The following is a 24297-nucleotide window of genomic DNA, read 5'->3' on the forward strand; positions in this document are numbered from 1 at the left end:
TTGGAAGACGTTTTATATGCAAAGCCTCATATAAGAGGCATATACAAAGGGCCAAGAAACACCATTTTTGCTTTTTATTAGTTGACTACTTCCTTACCGACAAACTTGATCCCCAAACTGCCAGTTCATGAATCCTAGATGTACAAGTGCCCAGGCATGGCACCACAGATCCAAAGAACTCAGACTTGATGATACACAACTGAGTCTTTATTCAACACCTCAAGACAATATTCAGTCTAAAAGAAATTTCCCTAAAAGGAAGCAAAAGCTGATTACAGAAACCCCAATTGGAGATTAAATGAGTAACTCCTTTCTCCTTGCAGACTTCAGTCTTCTAAAGCTTGCTTTATACATTAAAACTTTCTATTTAATGTCAAAAATTACTACAGAAACCCCTTGACATGATGGTAGCTGAACCATTAACCAGAGTACAAACAATGCTTGCTGGACATGGCTTTACAGTCTGAAGTCCCAGATTAGAAACCGGTGCTTTGAAGTGTCCAGTACTCCTCCCCGTCCTGCCACAACCCACAGACCACTCTCACCCAAACCGCCCTGCAGCAACTATTATGTCCAACTGAATCTTCAGCATTAGCAATCCTAGTCTCTGATTCTCTTTCTCCTTTGAGCTGTAGTTTAAACTTACCACATTTTTCAGTTGTCTCCCACATCTGTCTAATATTCCTAATCAGTTTAGATTTCCCAAAGATAGAAACAGGGCATTTCACCTTTTAATATTCCTTATGAAAATTCCTTAGAAATTACTTAATGAAACTGCATTAATTACGGAATTATTAATAAACAATTATAGGATGATACAAGTATGTCTTTAATGTTTCAATATTTAAGAATATATACAAAAAGTTAAACAACTCAGTTTTGATTATTATATCAAAACTATAATACATTTTGCAATAAAATATATTATTATAATTAAAATAATTCTATTTGTTTTCCAAAATTACATTTACTTACTAGATTAATTTTTTAAAGGGGGTTATATAGCAGTAGTTTGATTGGTTATATTCTGAAAAAAGAATGACACATTTTCTCTTATTCTTTCAAGAAAAGGATCTGTAAGATTTAAATGATCTCCAGAAAAATGTTTCCATTGCTTCAGCTGTGACATGGAGACAGGTTTCAGGGAGTCAGACTTCTGTTGATGTGTACCAAGCTGACAATTTCTAAAGACAGGGAATTTTTCCAATGAATCACCTGAAATAAGTAAAACAATGAGGAAATCCTTAGGCCAATCAATATCCTATTACATACAATACTTTTTAAATATATAATGAGTTTATATGATTTGTTACATTTGATCACCATGGTTTATGTTAAAATAAGCAAATTCAATTAATTCATTCCTTCTACAAATATTTATAAATTGTTTACAATGTGCTGATTTGAGCAATGGGGGCCAAAATGGTGAACAAAAATAGACATGGTCTCTGTTTTCAAGGACTTTATGGTCTAGCAGGAGAAATACACATTAAACAAATTAATCATCCAAAGAGATGTATTACAGGTCCACAGTTTCTTACCTAAAAGCCTGTGGGGCCAGATACGTTTCCAAATTCAGAACATAACTGTAACAATGTGGGTTAACACTCCATAATCAAACTCATTAATATTCTGTAGCAAGGGCTTCCCTGGTGGCATAGTGGTTAAGAATCCGCCTGCCAATGCAGGGGATGTGGGTTCGAGCCCTGGTCCAGGAAGATCCCACATGCCGCAGAGCAACTAAGCCCATGTGCCACAACTACTGAGGCTGCACTATACAGCCCGTGAGCCACAACTACTGAGCCCTCGTGCCACAACTACTGAAGCCCACGTGCCTAGAGCCCGTGCTCCGCAACAAGAGAAGCCACCGCAATGAGAAGCCCACGCACCACAACAAAGAGTAGCCCCTGCTCGCCGCAACTAGAGAAAGCCCGCGTGCATCAACGAAGACCCAATGCAGCCAAAAATAAATAAAATTAAATCTTTAAAAAAGAGAACATCAGACTGGATAAAAAAGAAAATCCAGCCTCATATTATTTACATGAAAGATACCTAAAACATAAGGACACAGAAAGATTCAAGATAAAAGAACAGAAAAAGATATACCAGACAAATACTAACAATAAGAAAGTCAGTGTATTTGCTGTACACCTGAAACTAACACATCGTAAATCCACTATACTCCAATAAAAATTTTAAAAAGTCAGTGTAATATGTTAACTAAAGACAAAATGAAAGCAAAAGACATCAGGGATAAAGCAATCACTACATAATAATAAAATAAATAAATAATAATGAAAAAATTTTTACAAAGAAGATACAAAATATATAAAGCAGAAATTGACAGAATAACAAGAAACTGACAAATCCACTGTCATACTGTAAGATTTTAACATATCTCTTTCAATAACAGATATGCCTAACACAGAATTAGGTCATTAATAGAAAAATGGGCAAATGATATGAGCAGGTGGTTCACATAAAGGAAATACAGCTCTTAACCATAGGAAAATATACCCAACTTCACTCATAATAAAATTAAATTAAAACTAGACCAATATACCATTTTTTTTACTATCAGATTGGCAAAAATCCAAACAATTGATAATCCTAAACTGGTAAAGCTGTGGGGAAATAGTATATTGTTGGTGGGGTATAAATGATACAATCCCCAGTGGAGGGCACCTTAGCAAGATCTATCAGAATTACAAATGCACACATTCTCTGACACAGCAACACTGATAATTTACCTTATAGAGATATTTGAAGATATGGAAAAAGATGTACGAATAAAGATATATACTGACTGGAAAGAACCTAATTATACAGCTGTAAGGTCAGATAAATAAATTATGGTCTATTCATACAAGGGAGGATTATATAGCTGAGAGAAAAAAAGAATGAGGAAACTCTTTAATGATACGGGGAGATCTCAAGGTACTATTAAATAAAACAGGTACAGAACTATACACATATTACACTACCCTTTATTGGGGGGAAAACTGGGCAAGAGTTCCTTGCATATGCAGAAAAATATATCTAGAAGGATACACATAAAACTAATAATACTGGTTTTGCATAGGGTAGCAGGACTAGAAACTAGGCAGATGACGGCATTATGGGAGGAAGAGTTTTCACCATATACATTTTATATTTTTAAATAGTTGAGACAGGTAAATATATTATCAATTTTTCAGTTAAATTAGTAAATTTTTAAATCTGTAAAATAAGAAAAAACTAATTCGGTAACAGAAAATTTGACTAATATGGCGAACTCTAAACTAAGTAATTAAGAGAATACACATTCTTTTCATGTACAAAAATATTTACAAAGTAAACACACCAGGCCACACACCAAGTCTCTATAGTTTCCAAAGAATCAATATCATGCAGACCATATTTGTGACTACAGTGCAGTAGCTAAAATTCAATAACAAAAACTAAAATACATCATAAAACATACTTTTAAACACCTCTGAGCCAAAGAATAAATTATAATGGAAAAAAAATATTTAGAACTGAATAATAAAAAGACTGCATATCAAAATTATGAGATTCAGCTTAGATGAAAATTTACAGCCTTAAATTCCCATTTCAGAAAAGAGGACTGAGAGCCATTAAGCTAAGGATTCAGCTTTAGAAAATAAGAAAAAAAAAAATTTAGATAAATACAGGGGAAAAGAGAAATAATAAGAGAAGAAATTACTAAGATGGAAAAATCATACTATAGAGAAGATCAGTGTGGATTATATAAAATGTAAATTCTTCCATGTTAGTCTTATACAGTTTTACTTCTTAAACCCATCTCAACACAATTTATCAAGTGATTTCCAACTACTGGACATTGGTTGCTCAAGTGCTACTCCTGATCCAGTACCTATTTGAATGGTATTAATTCTGGAGGGTTGACGCTTTCAGCCTCATTTAAGCAGCACGAGCAGTGCATGAAGCACTGAGAAGTATGGCAGCCCATGCTTACTGCCCCATAAAATATGACCTCATTAGGAATAAGTTCTACACAAAATAAACAGTAGGATTATTCTGTCAAGTGTTATGTTTTTTGTGAAACAGAAATAAGGATTAAAAACATTTCCCTAATTCTGAAGTCATTATTATCAGGATTTGAAAGATTTTACCAATAGGCCAAATTTTTCACAACTGATTCGGAAATAAGAAGCTAAATTGAAAGAATAAGGTTCTAACTAAAATTTTCTCAAATACCCATGTGGCAGCTGCCCTGTGACCTGAGGAAAAAAGAAAACTAACATATGCAAGGGGTAAATATTTTAGTTATTCTGTATTTAAATATTTTCAACTACTAAAGGGAGACCAATTAACTTTACCATCATAACAATTAAAATACAACTAACCTGTATAATTTTCTCCTGTACATTCACAGTCAAGCAGGTCATGAGTAACACAATGTGAACTTTCATGTAATGTGAACAAATTTTTAAGTTCTTCTACTGAAAACTGAATATGATCACATGTCTTCGTTAGGTCTACAACTGCCCCAGAAAGACCTTGCTTACTGATCTGCCTTTGATAGATCTTTTCTTCTATCGTACCTGAAGAGGAAACATTCATTAGATTTCCTTCAGATCTTTACATCTGTTATTTTTGTAGGGTAAAGCATGTTTCTTAGTATACTAGCTAACAAAATAACTATTCCTGATACTGAAGCACAGATTAACAAAAAAAAAATCTTTAATTATTCAAAGGGAATACATTTTTGTCACACTGAAGAGTTATTACCTGTGGTTAGGAGTCTGTAAATATGTACAGGATGTTTCTGACCATCTCTCCACACTCTAGACATTGCCTATAGAAAATTAATGAGAATTCTGAGAGTACAAGCAGAAACTAATGATAACCCTTCCCACATAAGCAACCTGCATTAATACAATTAAGATTAGGAATTCTAGATTTCACTTACAGCTTCAAAAAACAAAGCCCAGGCATACCTAAGCATTCTCCACTTCAAATTTTTTTCCTGGGATAAAGAAAGGGATGAATGAACACTCACTGTGGTACTGTAAAATAATTACAGGGTGCCATGCAACAGTGAGAGGGTCTATCTGCATCAAAAAATGGGACAGTGAGTTTGGGCAGTAAGAATGCAAAGAATCAAGTATAGCATAGCATGGAGGGTTTATTCTCAGTCCAAGAGGCTAATGATTCACCTCTAAGGAATCCCTAGGATACCTGCAATCAGCTCAGGCTCTACGTAGATCTCTGTGGTGTTAGGATTTATCAATGATACTGTACAGTAAAAGGTTGATGTTCAAACCTTGCACATTCCAAAGAAAAGTCTGGCCTTCAACCAGCTCCTGGAACCCTGGAGTATCCTGCCCGATAAGAGCTTCTTAGTTTACCTGGGGCCTTGGGCCACACCAAGTAGTTTATGCTAACAGTGTGATTTAGGTGGGGACTTGGGCCAGTTGACCTCTGCAGGGATTGAAGACTGAGCAACTAAGGTCAGTCACACAGGTATCCATGCCTACATGACTGACCTCCAACAAAAACTCTGGACACCAAGGCTCAAGTGAATTTCTCTGGTTGACAATATTCCATGTGTTGTCACTCATTAATGTTGGGAAAATTAAGTGTTGTTCCATACAAATCTAGTGGAAAAGGACAACTGGAAGCTTGTGCCTGGTCTCTCCTGGACTCTACCCTATGCACCTTCTACCTGTGTTGATTTTAGTCTGTATTCTTTCACTGTAATAAAACTTAACTATGAATATAGCTGTTTTTCTTGATTCTGTGAGTCTTTCTAGTGAATCATTGAACCCGAGGGTTGTCTCCAGGTCTCCTAACACAGATACCATATGAGATGCAAATCCATAGGTAGAAATCTCAAAATACATGAAAATGGACTGTATTCTGAAGAAAACCAAAGGCTGCTTCTGAAATATTTCCTTAAATAAGCTAATTTTATATCTTTACCATACCCTGCACAAACACTGATCATAGCACCTGTAACACTTTATTGTCTTCCCCTGATGGTCATGAGGATCCTGAAGGCCCAACTACACAGTATATTAGAGCCTGGAGACATAACAGGTTTGGGTGTGAATCCTGGCTCTGCCTCTTATAAGCTATGTGACTGAGAACAAACTTCCATATCTTCATCTGTAAAACAGGGCTTAGAATATCCACACTTGTAGGGTTATTGTGAAGATTAAACAGATGTAAAGCACTTAGCAGAGTGCCTGATACAAAATAAGGGTTCAATATGCAGCAGTTATTATACATCATCATCATCCTCATATCCCCAGCAGGCCCTGTATCCCCCATAGGCATTCTATAATGTTTGTTTAATACATAAACAGTCCTACCTGGATATCAGTGGCTGGATTCCAATCAATGTCATAGAGAATTAAGTGAGATCCTCCAATAAGGTTAAGTCCCACACCACCAGCTTTTGAACTTAACAAAAAAATAAAATCAGAAGAGTATTTACTATTAAAGCCATCAACAATTTGTTGCCTTTGAGAGATCTGTGTTTGTCCATCAAGTCTTGTATAAGCATATCCATGACGCTTGCATACTTCTTGTAAAATATTCAAGGTTTGTGTATAGTTGGATACCAACACCACCCTGTCAATCAAAAAGAAAGAATCTTTATACACAATTTAAAAGCAATATTAGATTTTTTTAATTGAAGGAAAATACCACAATAATACTATCACTGATATTTATAGAACATCCAACAATGACCTTGTACAATTAAAACACACATTCTCCTTCAAATTCAATTTTAAAATCAGTATCTAAGAGGGAATTCCCTGGCCATCCAGTGGTTAGGACTCTGCACTCTCACTGCCGAGAGCACAGGTTCAATCCCTGGTTGGGGAGCTGGGATTCCCACAAGCCACGTGGCCAAAAAAAAAAGTCAATATCTAAGAGACTTCCAGCATCAAGATAGTGGAGTAAAGAATTTTCTGCTTTCTTTACCTCTCTTAAGTCACCCTAAGAACAGCAGGAGAATAAGAAACAAAAAGACAAACTCTATCTTTAATGAAACAGGAGACATTTATATATGAAAACAGAGAATAGTGGAATGGTGACCTGCTTAGGAGTACAGAGAAAGTGAAACTTAAGTGCCCAAAGAGAGAGATTCCAATAAGAAACAGGTACAAGTTCATTAACACCATATACTCTCGTAAAGCCAGCTCAGAAGAAAGGAGTTTAGACTGGGGCTATTACAAGAGCACTGGTAAGTAGAACTCAGGCCCTCATCCCATGTAACTAGTTGACTTTTCTTTCTCAACTAGAATGTTTATTCTCTGGAGAAAGTAAACCAAAGAAACTTAGACCAGGGAACTCTAGAAGGCAGGGATATAGTGACAAACCAAAATGAAGGTCTGCAAAATGGATGGTAAGATTCCAGTCCCCCTTTTCTGCCAACTCCCAGAACACCAGCAGCAAAGCATTCCACACCCCAAGAAAGATATTATTGGAAGACTCACCTCTGGAATGACTCATTTGAATGACCCCAGAGAAAAGGTCCACAGATAGGGAATCCCCAAATAAAAAAGCCAGCTCGCTATCTGTTACCTAACACAGGTCAGCAGTCCACAAGCCCTGCCCATGCACACAGAGCATTCAGTTAGTGTTTTACTGCCTTACTCTTAAATATAAATGGACACCAAGGGCCACCAGCTACTTGAAGCCAGCCTCCAACACGAAAAATAGAAACCAAAACGAATAAACAGAAAAAAAGAAACATGAATAAAACAGAGCAATGGAGGAAACAGAAGACAATTTTAAGGAAATAATTAATACCCTAAGAGATAGCATTCACAAGAAGAGGTGGCAATAAAAAAGAACAATCAAGAATAAGAAAATTATCTTGGAAATTTAAAATGACAGCCCAAATAAAAATTTAATAGGAGATTTAGAAGAAAGAAAGAGAATCTTCCCGGAAATAGATTAAAAAGGAAAAGTGATGACCAATAGGAGAGGAAAGAAAAAAGAATTATAGAATCAATCCATGAGGTTCAATATATGACTGACAGAAATTCCAAATAAAACAAAAGAAAATTGTTTTCTGAAAGAGGCTGCTTCCCAGACATGGGATCTTCAGATTAAAACGACTTACTATAGAGTTTTCAGTTCAATAAATGAAAACATGATCCATATTAAGGCACATCAAGATTATAACTCAGGACTTCCCTAGTAGTCCAGTGTTTAAGACTCTGCGCTTCCCCTGCAGGGGGCAAGGGTTCAATCCCTGGCCAGGGAAGTTCTGCGTGCCACCAAAAACTAAATAAATAAAATAAAATAAAAGCCATGGGAAACTATCAAAAAGCATTGTCATATTAAAAAAAAGATTATAACTCAATGTATAAAGAATGAAGAAAAATTGCTAGAGTTTTTCATGAAGAAAATATGGAAAAGACAAGAGATAGCCGTATAAGTACACGGTCTGGCAACATACTATGGGAGCTGGTGATTGACTCTGAGAAACAGGATGCAAAGGGGGAGAGATGGAACTATGAACTCCTGTCTTTTTTAATGATAAGCCCTTTTAACATTTTGATAAAATAAAAATTTTAAACAATAAAATATGGTAAAAAGTAAAACCAGAATTTATCTAATAGCTAAAGTTTGATGAATTAAGCAAAAAATAAAAAACAGATCAAGAATATTTCCTACAAGTTTTATAACTAGTGAGATAATTATTAGCACTAGAAATTTTTAAAATAAAGCAAATGTTTAACAGTTAGAATTATCTTAATTATCTATGCTAACAAGGTAAAGATCATGTATATTTGTATTCCTGTATCAGTTACCTTTGGCTACATAACAAACCAAACCAAAACTCAGTGGCTTAAAACAACAACCATGTATTTTATATTTAGCTCACAATTCCGTAGGTTGGCAATTTGGGCTGGGCTCGGCTAAGAGGTTCCTCTGCTGGTCGTGGCTGTGCTGACTCAAGCATCTGCAGTCAGCTGCCAAGTAGACTGGGAACTGGCTGACTGGTGAGGGGCCTCGGCTGGGAAGCCTCATCTGAGTTTCTCAGGTCTCTTACCCTCTAGCAGGCTAGCCCAGGCTTATTCACATGGTGACAAAAAGTTTCCAGGAAGCACAAAGGAGGACAAGCCCCAGTGCACAAGATCTTCTCAAGCCTCTTCTTGTGCCATGTGTGCCAGAACCTCATGGACCAATTCAGATCACGTGGCTGAGCTCAGAGTCAGAATGGTAGATCACCCAAAGTTACCCAGCAAAGGAACATGGATATAGGGAGGGAGAACTTAAGACCATTTACGCAATCTGCCAAAATTCCTATACTAATAATTCAGTCATTTTTCCCTTCCTTTTCTATACTATTACGGGGATGAATAACATTATCTAAACATAGTTTTGCTGATACAACTTTACTGGACTGGAGGAAATCTGGCTTCAGAATATTTTCCCCCAACAAGTTCTTACAAGGCTAGATGTAGATTGATGGGATAGGTGACTATCTTGGTAAAGAGCCTTGGACAATCCCCTCCCAGAGGTCTAAAGCCCCGCCACACATACATACCACTTTCAAACAAGGCTATTATTTTTATGGTCACTATACTGTCCCTGAAAGCAGTTGAAATCTGTAGGCAAGGCTGCCATGTCAGGTACAGTGCAAGCTGCACCCAGCACAAGAGTGTCCAACCAAGAGATGCACGGGGTGTGGAATTCGGCATGAACTCTACTCTCCAAGCCATGAAGCCTAGTGCGTGAATGCAACAACCAGGAGGGAAGAGGAACTTTTTAAATTTTGAAGTATTCTTTTAAAAAATTCCATAAAAGGGCCACCAGCCAGACAAGCCAGGAGTTCTCAGATATGCCTCCACCCAATTCTAATTCATCTCAATATGCACAAAAGCACTGTAGAAGAGTTCTGCCTGTAGACCGAAAATAGAACTATCCAGTTCTAGTTAACAATAACACAGTAGATCAGGTGTAGACAGTAATACTATCCCTGAAGTCAAACACTGTGAGCAACTTCTAGCTACGTATTTTAAAGGTTTAGGAGATGTTTGTGCATAGGCAGCTCAGATGTGGAAAACCTGGCCTCTATACCCAATTGGCCATTAAAAAAAAGGGGGAGGGGGCTACAATTCAATAACAACAACAACAAAAAAAACAACCCAATTTAAAAAAATGGGCAAAGGACTTGAACAGACGTCTTTGCAAGAAAATATACAAATAGTCAACAAGTACATCAAAAGATGCCCAACATTACTAATTACTAGGGAAATGCAAATCAAAACCACAATAAGATATCATCTCACACCCGTTAGAATGGCTACTGTCAAAAACAAAACAAAACAGACCAGAAAATAGCAAAGCTGGAGAGGTTGTTGAGAAGTTGGAACCTTTGTCCACTGTTAGTGAGAATGTAAAATGGTGCGGCCGCTACGAAAAAGATTATGGAGGTTCCACAAAAAATTAAAGAGAGAATTATCATATGATCCAACAATCCTACTTCTGGACATATTTTCAAAGGAACTGAAAACAGGGTCTCAAAAAGGTGTTGGTACACCCATGTTCACAGCAACATTATTCATAATAGTCAAAAGGCAGAAGCAACCCAACTATCCATCGACAGACGAATGGGTAAACAAAATGTTATATATATGCAGTGGAACACTACTCAGTCTTAAAAAGGAAAGAAATTCTGACATGCTACAACATCGATGAACTTTGAGGACACTATGCTAAGTAGAATAAGCTGGTCATAAAAAGACAAAACATCGTATGATTTCACTTATATAAGGTGCCTACAGTAGTCAGATTCGTGGAGACAGAAAGTAGACGGGTGGTTGCCAGGGGCTGGGAAAAAGCAGGAATGGGGAGTTGTTGTTTAATGGGTATAGCTCAGTTTTGCAAGATGAAAAGAGTACTGGAGATTGGTTGCACAACAGTGTGAGTATACCTAACACTAATGAACAATACACTTAGAAATAATTAAGATAGTAAATTCATGTTATGTGTATTTTACCACAATTTAAAAAGAAAGGTCCATCTCTTCAGATAATGTGAAGCACCAGACCAGTCTGTGCCACTGATGGAAGTGCTATTTCTTCTTTCATCGGACAAGGCAGGATTCAGTTTTCTTAGGATACACAAGCAGTCAAAATGACTCCAACCCAACCCCTACCCCCAAATTATATTTTTCTTCCTCGTTCCTTCCTTCCCACAACAAGAGGGGAACTTTCCTCTAGAACATCTTCAAGGATAAATTCTCACACCTACAGTCACACTTGATCTCTTCCCATTTCCTCTAAAATTCTGTTCACTCATATTCCTTGTCCAACAATAACCACCTATCCCATGTTCAGAAAAAAAGGAAAAACAGAATCCAGTGAAGACAAGATGTAAATAAAAGTCTAACTAAAAGTTTACACTCTAAGTTCAAACTGGGTCACAATCTGCATATATATATATATATATACACATACATTACACACTCTTGTATATATAAAATATTATCTAATAAAACATTTTAATCAAACTGTATTAAAGAGTTCATAGAAAGTTTCCTTATTTTAGTCACTTCATTATTATGAAAAATAAATCTAAAAATTTTCACAAGTCAAATGATACTATTAATGCTCCGAAGAGGTTAAGTAGATTCCTTGACAATTAAATATAATTATTATTTTGCAATCTTTTCTCTGTATTTTTGCCTTAATTCAAAAACAGTTTGAATACCTCCTACAAGAATAATTAAGACATAGTCCCTGCACTATAGGTGCTGACACAGAAGAGAACTAATGATTACAATATAACGTGAGAAGAGCTCCATTAGAGGGAGGTACAGGATGCTAAGGGAGTACAGAAGAGGGGCATCTAACTCACTATGAGGCCAGTGGCTTCTAAGAGGAGAAAGCATCCGAGCTGAGTCTTAAAGAAGAGAAAGTTGGTCAGAAGAATGAGAAGTGGAGGTACACCAGGCATAGGAACCTGAAACAGGTAAGAACAGAGGAGAGAAGTAGAGCAAATTGCCGGTTTTGCAAATAGTCTGGTATGATTGGACCACATGATAAGTGTGAAGGAGTCAAGAGGTATGAGGCTGGAAAAGGAGGCACCACCCAGGTCATGAAGAGTCTTGCTCAATGTGCTATAGTTTAGAAATTTCTGGAAGGCAACTAGGAATCTTTGAATGATTTTTAAGAAAAGGAGTAACATGTTCACATTTGTATTTAATATAATTTAGGGCAATATTGATATGCAATGGGATTGAAAGTAAGAGGGACATAATTTATAAGAGACCACCACAAGCCAATCAGTAATTACAAGAATCAAAACAAATATCTTGGTGCTGTACAGCAGTAATTAACACATTATAATTCAACTCTACGTCAATAAAAAATAACTTTAAAAAAAATTTAAAAATTAAATTTTTTAAATAAAATTTAAAATAGTTACTAAAAAAAAAATCTTGGTACCTGAAAGAAATGGATTCCTGAAATTAAGAAATAAAATCAATAGACTAGAATGTAGTGACTGATGACACTGGGAAAGTGAAGGAGAAAAGTAAGTCTAGAATGACGAGTGTTTTTTGCTTGCATTATGGTACCATTCATCAAGCCAAGCAATAATGAAAAAGGATCAGTCTTGCAATGGCAAAATGATAAAGCTGGTTTAGTACACGAGAAGTTGAGGTCCAGACAGATTTAGATGTCCATTAAATAGAAAGAAGGATGTGGAAACTAGAAGAGAGGCTTGGACTAGAGATACAGATTTTGAATCAACACCATGTGGATGATAGCTGAAACTACGAGTAGAGCTAAACCAGGAAGGGTGTTTAGAGTGAGAAGGAGGCTGAAGACAAAGCCCTCAGGAGTATCAACGTTTCAGGACAGAAAAAGAACAAAGGATTCTGAAAGTGATAAAGAAATTAGTTAGGTGTTATAATATCAAAAGACATCTCTAGGGTTTTTAAACTATATGTATTTACATTTAGTTTTTCTTAAATAAAAGCTTACAGACACATTGTTAATGATAAGTTTACAAAAGACTGGGAGCTAACCATGCCCCCAAAGAAGAAAACAACTGATTTTTAATGTTTTCTTCTTTTCAAAAAGAGGCAGTGAGGGGAGGGAATAAGGACAGAGTCTAAGCTGAAATTCCATAAGCACTTACAAGCGGTTTATTAAATTGACTTCTTACTTTTCATCAGGACAAAGTTCGTGGATAACAGCTAAGAGCTTTGACAGCACCTGTAGTTTTCCTGACTCTTCCTCAGCAAACATGAGTGGGTTGTAATCAGCGGGAAACACATTTATCAAGCCTTCATATAGATTCCTTTCTTCATTCTCATCCCAAGTTGAGCTGCATTCTTTTTCCTGTTCAAAAGGATGACTGTCAACACTGGTTCATGTTTTTTTAATCGGAAGGGAAAAAATGCTAAAATTATGGGGAAAAAACTGAAGATTAATAGCTACCTGAAAAGCCCAATCTAATTGCTATGTTAATCTTCGTAGGTCACAATTTGGTCATTTTTGATTACAGAGCAGTTCTAATGCTGTCTCCAAATGCCTGTTCCCTGAATCCCACAAGCGCAGTATCATTGCCGATGTGTGATTGATGGGGAGGTGGGTAGCAGAGAAATAAACAGGAGGAAAATAGAGGGCAAACAGTTCTAGGAAATCTATCCTCTCCAAAACCCTGAGACCTCATCATTGCTACCTTTTTCTCTCTTCTTCCCCCCTTCCCTCCCTGCTATTACTTTTCTCTCCCAGTTTGCAGGCTCACACAGCACCTCCCAGGTGATACTCAAAATCAAGCACAACAGTCCACTCGATCTTATCAATTTCTTCTACAAGAAGGAACAATTCTGCCAAGAAGTTAACAGAGAAATCTATTGTTATTTATAATATTTTGTTTATTTTACCAATAGTTTTTATATAATTTTATTCCAAAGAGATTATCACCACCTCTGAAATTCCCCCTCAAACTGCCTAGCTGACATGTGAACACACACTGGAGATTACATTTGTTAATGACTGCATCACTTTTTCAGATAAAATTTCTGGGATTGGCAGTTCTCCTCACTCTCTCCCACATTTACCAGATTTATCATTGTTCTTGAAACTTTGTTCAACCTACTACCCCTGCCTAGAATACGCCATCTTTTTTTTGCCCAATTATCCCAATCCTATAAATACTTGAGGGCCCAATGCAAATTCCACCTGATTACTCACATGCCCCCTTTTGGGGGGCACTGACTTTTAACCTTTATGGTTACACAGTACATTTCAACTTCGAATTTATTTAATTATTCAATTAACTATATACTTTTTTAAAATAATTCCCTAATGTTTTAATGTGTGTTGTAATCCTTTAATAATACTAGAAACATCTTAAGGGCAGTGAATCAAGTAGTATAAAATGCTAGGCACAAAGTACTAATTTTAATCTGGCTTATTCCCAAAACATAGCAATATTTGGGTGAAGTCACTTGATTAAAAATACTGAGAACCCTAAGATATTTACATAACTGGGATACACATGAGAGGAGAGATGGTTGCTGGCTGCTTTGGGTTAGGTTTCCTAAAATGCCTACACCTTGGCGAGGTTATCAAAGGACCACAGACCCAGGGTCTAATCTACAGCTTTTCATGTTCAGAAACTTACATAAACTTAAGCTCTAGGGAAATGAGCCGTACTAACCAAATTAAGAGACTGAATAAATCAGAATATATATTTATTGACCTATAAATGAGACCTGCCTGTTTAAACCAACTGGTCTATGCATTCTGTCCTATGAAAGGTGCATGGGGAAGCAAATCATTAGCAGAAAGTTGTCTGGTGAATATTAAATCAAAATACAAGGGAGATGAATGATCTTAATGCACAAGTTCTTAGCCAGGAACACATAATCAGAATCACTTGGGAGAGCTTTTTTAAAATCTTCATGACTGGGTCCTACTCTCAGAGAATCTGAATCGGCTCATATGTGTCTAGGCTGGACAAATGTAGTCTTAAAAGCTTCCCTGAAGACTGTAATGTATAATCCTAATTAAGAATCAACTAACAGACAATATCTTTATGCTGAGACAGCCTGATGCGTGGAGGTGCATCACAGAGATTTACCAGTTAGATTCCTCACATCAACTAGACAGGGCAATCTCTTCTCTGACTCTCTGCAACCCAATACTCTTCAGTTATGAGTTGTAATATTCAGGTATAGTTGTAATAAAAATTCATCAGATAGCCACAATAACATTATCAGGAAGTTATTATTGTCTCTGTGTTTCAGTTAAGACAAACTAAGGCTCACAGACACAACCTGGCCATGGTTAAACTTGTCTGTAATTAAACAAGTAGTAGAGTAGGGACTGATACCTAGTTCCAACACCAAAACAGAAAACTCTCACTATACCCCAAACTGCCTTATGTTCATTAATATCCAAATGGTCAGGTCAACTATGTAGCCATTAAAAATCATACTTGTAGAAGGCATCTAATTTGGGGAAATGTCCACAATTTATTTAGTAATAATAATAATAATAGATTTTTAAATAATAAGCATAGCATCATTAGAATTAAGTTCCTCTAGAAAAGACTACTTATGGGTATCTTTGAGTCCGTTTCCTCACCCAAAAATGGGGATGGTAACAATAGTACTTACTCCATAGAATTTTGTGAAGAATAAAAAAAAAATACTAGAAAAGTACTTAGTGTTTGGTACATGGTGTTTAATAAGTATTAACTAAGATTATTAATACCAAATGTGGTTTTCTGTGGCTGGAGAGCTTTATCTCTTTATGACAAATTATTCAAAGTGGTATTACCACGTCACAAGATACATTAAATTTTAAGGTTTTTGATACATATTGCCAAACTGTCTCCCAGTTGTACCAATTTACATTGTAACCAGTAGATGATCTTTATTTTCTTCTTTGTGATTTTTTGAATTTTATAGATTTCATATAACAATCATGTATTACTTTTATGAGGAAAAAATAAATTATTTCTTAATGGTAAATTTTGTATTTGTTAGCTCCAAACAAACTGACTGGCTGTATTAATATAAAATAGGAAGGGAAACCAGGACCGAGCATTAGATGAGGCGCCAAAGGGTAGGGGGCACAAACTCTAGAAGGCAGAGCCTCAAGCCCATTTCATCCCTCGTTCAGCTCTATGAATATGGTCATGCTCTGAAGAACAAGTAGAAGGCTGGATAAAGTCTAAAGAAGAATCACACTGGAGAGGCTGCACAGCTTTTGGAAAACCCACAAATGCAACCCCAGGGATTAGTCCAATCTGCCCTCTTAGGTTCACATGACATAGAGCTTTCAGCTCATATTCCTGACGTAGGCTCATACACTACTTACCTTTACTGAGCTGAACAAAAGGCAGGGGTGATTGCACAGTTTTTTAAGAGCTCCAATACATATTAGATGAGAACTATTTTCCAACAATCCTTGAAGACAGAATCTGACAGCCTGAGAATTCAACAGTTTTCGATAAAGTTCAATCTGTAGGGCTCCTGGTCGGCAAAAGACTACATTCTCTATCTTAGGTGGGAGATATTTATTTATGACTTCTTGGGTTCTTCTAAGGACAAAGAGCCCAGTGAGGCAAGTAAGTTCAGCTGCTCTTCTCTCTCCTAACTCCTTTTCTTCCTATGGAAAAACAGCAGACTTAAAAGTGTTTTAGACAAAAAAAAAAAAAAAAAAAGAAACCACTGGGCTGGCCAAAAAGTTCCTTCGGTTTTAAAGTAAAAATAAAAGACACATTTTTCATTCTCACCAAGATCCTTATTGAACAACATATTCACTGTTTTGTTCCACTACCTTCTGTCATTTTTCAGGCAACTTCATAATTCCATCTTCCCAAAACTTTGTCTTTTTGAGCAAAGAACTGTTCCAGGTGCCTTTTATAGTCTTCTAGGGAAGTGAAATTTTTTCCCACTAAGAGAATTTTGTAAAGACTGAAATAAATGGAAATACTAAGGTGCAATGTCTGGTGAATACAGCAGATGAATCAGAACTTCCCAGCCAAGCTGTAACAGTTTTTGCCTGGTTATCAAAAAACATATGTTCTTGCATTATCCTGATGGAAGATTATGCATTTTCTGTTGACTAATTCCGTATGCTTTTCGTCAAGTGCTGCTTTCGGTTGGTCTAATTGGTAGCAGTACTGTTGGAATTAATCGTTTGGTTTTCTGGAAGGAGCTCATAATAGAGGACTCCCAATCCCACCGTATACACACATCACCTTCTTTGGATGAAGACCGGCCTTTGGTGTGGTTGGTGGTGGTTCATTTCACTTGCCCCACGATCTCTGCCATTCCACATTATTGTACAGTATCCACTTTTCATCGCCCGAGACGATTTGTTTTAAAACTGGAACGTTTTCATTACATTTAAGTAGATAATTGCATGTGAAAATACAGTCAAGAAGGTTTTTGTTTGTTTGTTTGTTTGTTTTGCTTAACTTATGTGGAACCCAAACATCAAAGTGATTAACAAAACCAAGCTGGTGCAAATGATTTTCAATGCTTAATATGGATATTTTGAGTATGTTGGCTATCTCCCATGTGGTTTAATGTTGATTAATTGTTCTCAATTAATGTCTTGATTTGATCGCTATCAACTTCAACTGGTCTACCCGACCATGGAGCATCATCCAGCAAGAAATCTCCAGCACGAAACTTCGCAAACCACTTTTGACACATTCAGTCAGTCACAGCACCTTCTCCATATACTGCACAAATCTTTTTTTGCATTTCAGTTGTGTTTTTACCTTTCTTGAAATAAGAAAGCATAATATGCCAAAAATGTTGCTTTGTTTCTTTCATCTTCAATATTAAAATGCCTACACAAAAAAATCACCAATTCTGATAAGTTTTTTTTTAAATGCATGCTGATATGACAGCTGTCACAATACGATCTAACAAAATTGTTTCGAATGAAGTTAAAGACAACTAAGCGCTACTAGAGCCAAATCTTACAGAAAAAAATCAAATGAACCTTTTGGCCAACCCAGAACATGCAGTTAAATGAACATTAAACATTTTATAATGATCAACCATTTACTAATTGCTTCCCTTCAGATTTTTTTTAAATAAAAGAAATGAAATACAGTTTAGAATAGAAAAATCATCAATCATCTCTTTAAATGTTTAGCATAATCATTTAATTAAGTGAAGCCACAGTCTCCGAATCCTTGTTTGTTTGGCTATTGCCACCATTGAGAACCACTGGAAATCAATAATCCACAAACTGAATTGTCTGAAAGTAAGCTTTTATGAGAAGACTGTAACAGTACATGGTCTTAAAATCATTATCAAAGCACTAATAGAGCAAATTCTTGGAAGAAAATATTTTGACAAGTAATTGATCCTAAAACTAAGCTTACAAGAAATTATTGGCACAAGGTACTGCTGACTCTTTCAAAATCATTACACATTGTTCGTAAAATAATAGTACATTTTTAAAGTCAAAATACAGTATGAATGAAATTTATGTTTACATTCTCTACATAGGGGACTTCCCTGGTAGTGCAGTGGTTAAAAATCTGCCTTTCAATGCAGGGCACATGGGTTCGATCCCTGGTCCAGTAAGATCCCACATGCCACGGAGCAACTAAGCCTGTGCGCCACAACTACTGAGACTGCGCACCTAGAGCCCATGCTCTGCAACAAGAGAAGCCACCGCAATGAAAAGCCCGCACACCACAACGAAGAGTAGCCCCCCACTCGCAACTAGAGAAAGCCCGGCGCAGCAGTGAAGACCCAACGCAGCCAAAAAATATAAATAAATAAAAAAATAAATTCTCTACATAGACTCTTTAAAGTGTATAGAACTTCACAGGGAAGCTTAAAATAAATCCCATATGTACATATTTGTTTCTATATAAATCACAGAAAATTTCCCTTATATTTTAAAACTATTCTCAATTTTTATTACAAAATAATTGGTTCACTGGAGAAAGGTCAGAAAATATAGTTATGCAAAAATAAGAAAATTAAAGCTAACTTTCATCAACCAGAAACAGCCAATGCTGCCAAGACTTTCTATGTATATCTTCAAAACCATTTTGTTTGCATAAATATGTAAATATATTAGATGTTTTATTTTTATTTGTAACAAAAACAGTATCTCAAACCACAAAGCTTCATGGGAACAACCAACCAGTTTGGCTTATCACCATATTCCCCGGTGTCTGGCACTTAGCATTTGGCCCACTTTAGGTATTTAATATGTAAGTGTTGGGTAAATAAATGAATGTGATTTTATTTTTAAATAATGTATCATAAACATTTCCCATTCTATTAAATATATGCTTAAATCATTATTTTTCCTTTAATTTAATTTTATTTATTTTTGGCTGCATTGGGTTTTCATTGCTGCACGCGGGCTTCCTCTAGTTGCGGCGAGCGCGGGCTACTCTTCATTGTGGTGTACAAGGTGCGCAGGTTTCTCACTGCAGCGGCTTCTCTTGTTGCAGAGCACGGGCTCTAAGCGCGTGGGCTTCAGTAGTTGTGGCTCGCAGGCTCTAGAGCGCAGGTTCAGTAGTTGTGGTGCACGGGCTTAGTTGCTCTGCGGCATGTGGGATCTTCCTGGACCAGGACTCGAACCCATGTCCCCTGCATTGGCAGGTGGATTCTTAACCACTCTGCCACCAGGGAAGCCCAATCATTATTTTTTATATAGTTCCTAGTTCATGGAAAATGCTCAGTAAATATTTATACCCAATTTTAAGGCTTTTGATACATATTGCCAAACTATCCTCCAGTCGTACCAATTTATATTCCAATCAGTAGAGAATAGTACCCCTATGTAAACTTGCTATTACAATGTAAATCTAACCAACTAAAACATCAGTAGAAAAGTACGAAAGTTACTTCATGGTTATTTGGTTTACCTTTTTCAATACCAGTAAAGATGAACGTTTTTATGTGTTTTACTGTCATTTATAATTCTCTGTGAAGTGCCTATTTATGAATCTTTTTCAAGTGATAGGGTCATTTTCTTAAGTAAGATATGCAAAAGGAGTTGAACGATTGTGGGTAAAATTTTAAAAATCACTCTACTAATTTACTTTTTCCTAAATTAAAATAATACCCAAGTTATGAATGATTTTCCCAAACTGCTCATTTTTATCCTACTTATTGAAGTAAATTATACCTCAGAAGCAGAAGGTTGTCTCGATTTAATAATGGGTTCTTCATATATTTTTCTATAAGACGGCAAAGAGCCTAATATTCCTGGATTTACAAAATCAATTAATGCAAAAAATTCTTGGAGATCATTCTGAACTGGAGTACCTAAAGAGAGAAAAGTGATGAGAGGTCAAGTTTGTGTTTTACAGTATCAGGTCTTTATAGAAATTTGTACTCTCTTCCCTAAGATCACTAAATACAAGCAAAGTCTCAAACTAAGAAAGACCAGCTAAATCAAGTTTTAAAAAATTAATAATCGTACAAAATTTTAACTCTGGTTTTAACTGTGAACTGAAGTCTATTTAGTACAGCATTTTGGCTGAGAATAGGCTCTAGAGTCTGACTGCTTGGGTTCAAATCCTACCTGCATCACTTATTCTCTGAGTTACCCTGAAAAGTTACTTACCCCAATTTTATTTGCTGTAAAATTAGGAAAATAATAGCAGTTCCTAGGGTTGTAAGGATCAAATGAGTTAATTTATATACTATTGTGCCTGCAGCACAATAAACATTCCATAACTGTTAATTGTTATTATTATAATTGTGTGACTCTGGACAAAGTTACTTAAGCTCTTTTAAGTTAAACTCGGGATTTTTTTCACTTATAAAAGTGGGAAGATAATAATTTCCCAGTGGTATTACAATGAAAAGTAAAGACAATGGATGTGAAGTGCCTGACATTTAGTAGACACAGTGAACGGTACCTATTATTAATACCTTACAAAGTTATCAGATAAAATTGGGATCTTCATTGATCCTAAAGACTGACACAGACTGTAATAGATTGATATACCCTGCACATACTACATACTCAATAATATTTGGCTAACTAATTTTCAAAGAGACACTAGCATGTTTCAATAATTATAATAATATCAAGTGAACATATATATCAGCATAGTAAAACAGCATAATTCCAGATGAGTTTCAAATAACAGACTACAAAAAGTTGTCCAAAGATATAAATAATAGAAGTAAATAAAAATGCACTTATTTCAATAACAGACAACACAAATTTTTACAATGTTAAGGAGTTTCATGATCACTTCCTTTGAAAGTCAATGCATAGACTCGAGGTGGGACCAATGCTTACTAATTTTTTTTAATACACCTAGTTAGTTCTAAATTTTTTTAGACACATCACAGAATTAAAGAAAATATATTTATGTTGGTATGCATTTTGTTAAACCTTTAAAAGAATATCCATGACAATGATTAATAAAAATAGGGGGAATGGGAAAAACAAGAAGGAAAGAAGGGAACAAAAGGTACAAGGATCATTGCGGTTGGCTTCCAGCCAGCCAGCCAAATGATGAATCCAAGCTAATCATGGTAGTTCTACCCCTTCGCCAATGACTTATGTAAGAAAGGGTTTGTCTTAGACTGGGTTCTCAGAAGCAGAGCCTGAGATAAGGATTAGGCTACACATGATTAATGGAGAAATTATTCTCAAGAGAAAGGGAATAATGGAATCAGAAAATGCAGGGGAAGAAACTAACAATTTAGCTTGAGCAAAATTACAGGGAGCCTTAGAGCATAAACTACATTATAAAGGTCCTCCTGAAATTATCCTGAGGCAAAGGAGCTGGCATTTTACTTGCTCCTCTATACGAGTCAATCACTGACCAAGCTGCAGGGGAGAGAAGGACCTCTCACTCAACCAATGATAATTCTCCAGAAAAGGCAGGAGACATGGGTTGTTTAATCAACAGTCCCAGCAGCTATGGGGTGGGTCCAACAGCCCAGAAAAGGGGAGCTCATGGGGCACCGACAGTTTCCACCAACAGCATGTGACCCATCCTGCCCAATGAGATATAAAAGGAAGTCAGGGAGGAGCCTGGGATAGTCTCCTCACTCTTAAAGATGGAGATAAAGGCAGAGCCAGCCCCTGTTCTCCTTTAAATATCACCACATCTGGATGTGATGTCTGCAACTGCTCTGGCCACTTGTTACAAGCATGAATATGAAGTCAACACCAAACATGGCACAGCAAAGAACAAAAAGAATCAGAATCCTTAACAACACTGTTGAGCTGATGTAACCCCACCCCTGGAACATGCCCTAGCTCTAGACCTGCAGTTATGTGGGAGAATAAGCACATTTGATCCACATATCTGTTACTTACACCTGAAATCACGCCAACTGATACACAAGGGAAAGAGGCAAAAGCAAAACTGGAAAAAAGACAGGCAGACAATAAGAAGGGGATCAGGAAAAGGATTTAGGGCAGAAAATAATAAGGAAAAAGAGTAAAGAAGAAAAAGAAAAGAAAAGAAAAGAAGGGCCTACAAGATAGCCAATACACTAGTATAGTATCATTCTGAGTTGTCACAAATGTTGTCTAGAAGTAGTTTAGTCCCCAGTTCGCTGCTTTTAATATTCTTTTCTAATTCTAGACTATGCAGAACCTGTAGAAGAAGCTAAATAATATAACATTAATAAAAGTCGAGCAGCAAAGTCCTGTGACAAGAAAAAAGGAAACACTAAAGATTTTCAAGTAAAGTTTGTATGTTTACTAAAACTATTTTCAGGGCTATGGAAGTGAAACTTCTAGGGAAACTGAGAGAACTCTTTCTCTTTCCCTACCTCTATCCCAGCAATAAAAGCTTTTTCTTTGTTTTATTGTTTACTTTTTAAGGAGACATAAATCTACCACCCAACCAAAGTACTGGAACATTGCTAATAACCTACAGCTATATCCGCATCTATTATCTCCATAAAAAGCTCTAAGAGCTCTTTATACATATTCATACATGTATCTTTCCTTCAGGTCCTATAATTCCACTTCTAGGAATCTATATAGAAAAGTATGTGCTTGTAGATATCCATCACCACATTTCAAAATTATGCACTATCATAGGAAAATGTTTACATTAAGTGTATTTTGCTGTGCATGTGTGTCTATGAATAAAGACGGATTTTGTATGTATATATAAAAAAGAAATATGTATGTATGTTCTCTGTGTGCATGTGTGCATGCGTGTGTGAGAGAATAATGAAACATGACAAAATGTTAATGGCTCATTAAGAAATTGAGATTGAAGGATGATTTCCATTCTCTAGTTTCTAAGCATGCTATAATATAGCAATATGTGTATGTATCTCTGTGTGTCTGTGTCTGTGTGTGATATATATTTTTAACTCTCACTTTTTAATGAGAATTTTTTCAAATCTCAGATTTTTCTTTTTTATAATATAAAGAAAGGATATCTAACATCTAATGAAGGATAGCTAACATAATAAGATATTGTGGATTGAACTGTGTCCCCTCAAAATTCTTATGTTGAAGCCCTAATTCCCAATGTGAATATATTTGGAAACAGGGCCTTTTAGGAGGTAATTAAGGTTAAAGAAGCTCATAAGGGTGGAGTCCTAATCCAATATGTATCCTTTCAAGAAGAGAGAAAGACATAGGGATGCACACACTCAGAGAACAGGCCATGAGAGGACCCAGCGAGCAGATGGTCATCTGCAAGGCGAGGAGAGAGGCCTCAGGAGAAACCAAACCTGCTGACATCTTGACACTGGACTTCCAGCTTCCAGAACTGTGAGAAAATACATTTCTGTCATTGAAGAAATTTACCACCCAGTCTGTGGTATTTTGTTACGGCAGCCCTAGAAGTCTAATACACCTCTATTAAATTTTAATTTAATTTTAATATTAAAATTTCCAGTAAATATTAACTAAATGTTCTTCACAGCACTAGGCTAGATAGCAGAAGGAAACAAAATCAAAATTACTTTCATTTGATTCTTAGATAGCTTCTGAGCACCTATTATATATGAGCACTGTACATACTCATATATAAATGTTACTTCCTAATAAGACACAAATCACATTGGGAGTAAGATATGCTGCCACTATAAAAAAGAAGAATTTATTCAGGCAATTCTAAGGAGATAAAAACCAACTGTAAGTAATTCTAAATGTAAGAGGTTAGTTAGTGCTAGTTTTCACCTACCTTCACAGCTCAGGAGCAACAGAGACAAGGACTGGAAAACAGAAACAAGATAAAGAAGACAAAGTACGAATAAAGGGGGCAATGCTAATTCCTCAAAGGAAGCAACTCACTGGTCATCATCAGGACAGTCCTTCTAAATGAAGTCCCAGAATCATTTTC

At 36.2% G+C, this 24297-nt stretch overlaps 1 protein-coding gene across 2 annotated transcripts in view; it reads right to left on the minus strand.

Moving 5' to 3' along the window:
* Positions 1-264: 264 nt before the first annotated feature.
* The window catches only part of RAD54B (RAD54 homolog B), a 95010-nt gene continuing 70977 nt past the window's right edge, over positions 265-24297 (minus strand). For both annotated transcript variants that reach the window (XM_059994904.1, XM_059994905.1), the window contains 7 exons: positions 20142-20281; positions 16341-16631; positions 13171-13346; positions 6342-6603; positions 4756-4822; positions 4371-4568; positions 265-1215 (listed from right to left, as the gene is read on the minus strand). In XM_059994904.1, the coding sequence (XP_059850887.1) occupies positions 998-1215; positions 4371-4568; positions 4756-4822; positions 6342-6603; positions 13171-13346; positions 16341-16631; positions 20142-20281 (1352 nt within the window). In that variant the 3' untranslated portion in view covers positions 265-997. The remainder of the gene's footprint in view (positions 1216-4370; positions 4569-4755; positions 4823-6341; positions 6604-13170; positions 13347-16340; positions 16632-20141; positions 20282-24297) is intronic.

The sequence above is a fragment of the Delphinus delphis genome, chromosome 17 (assembly GCF_949987515.2).
Source record: "Delphinus delphis chromosome 17, mDelDel1.2, whole genome shotgun sequence".
Lineage (NCBI taxonomy): Eukaryota > Metazoa > Chordata > Mammalia > Artiodactyla > Delphinidae > Delphinus > Delphinus delphis.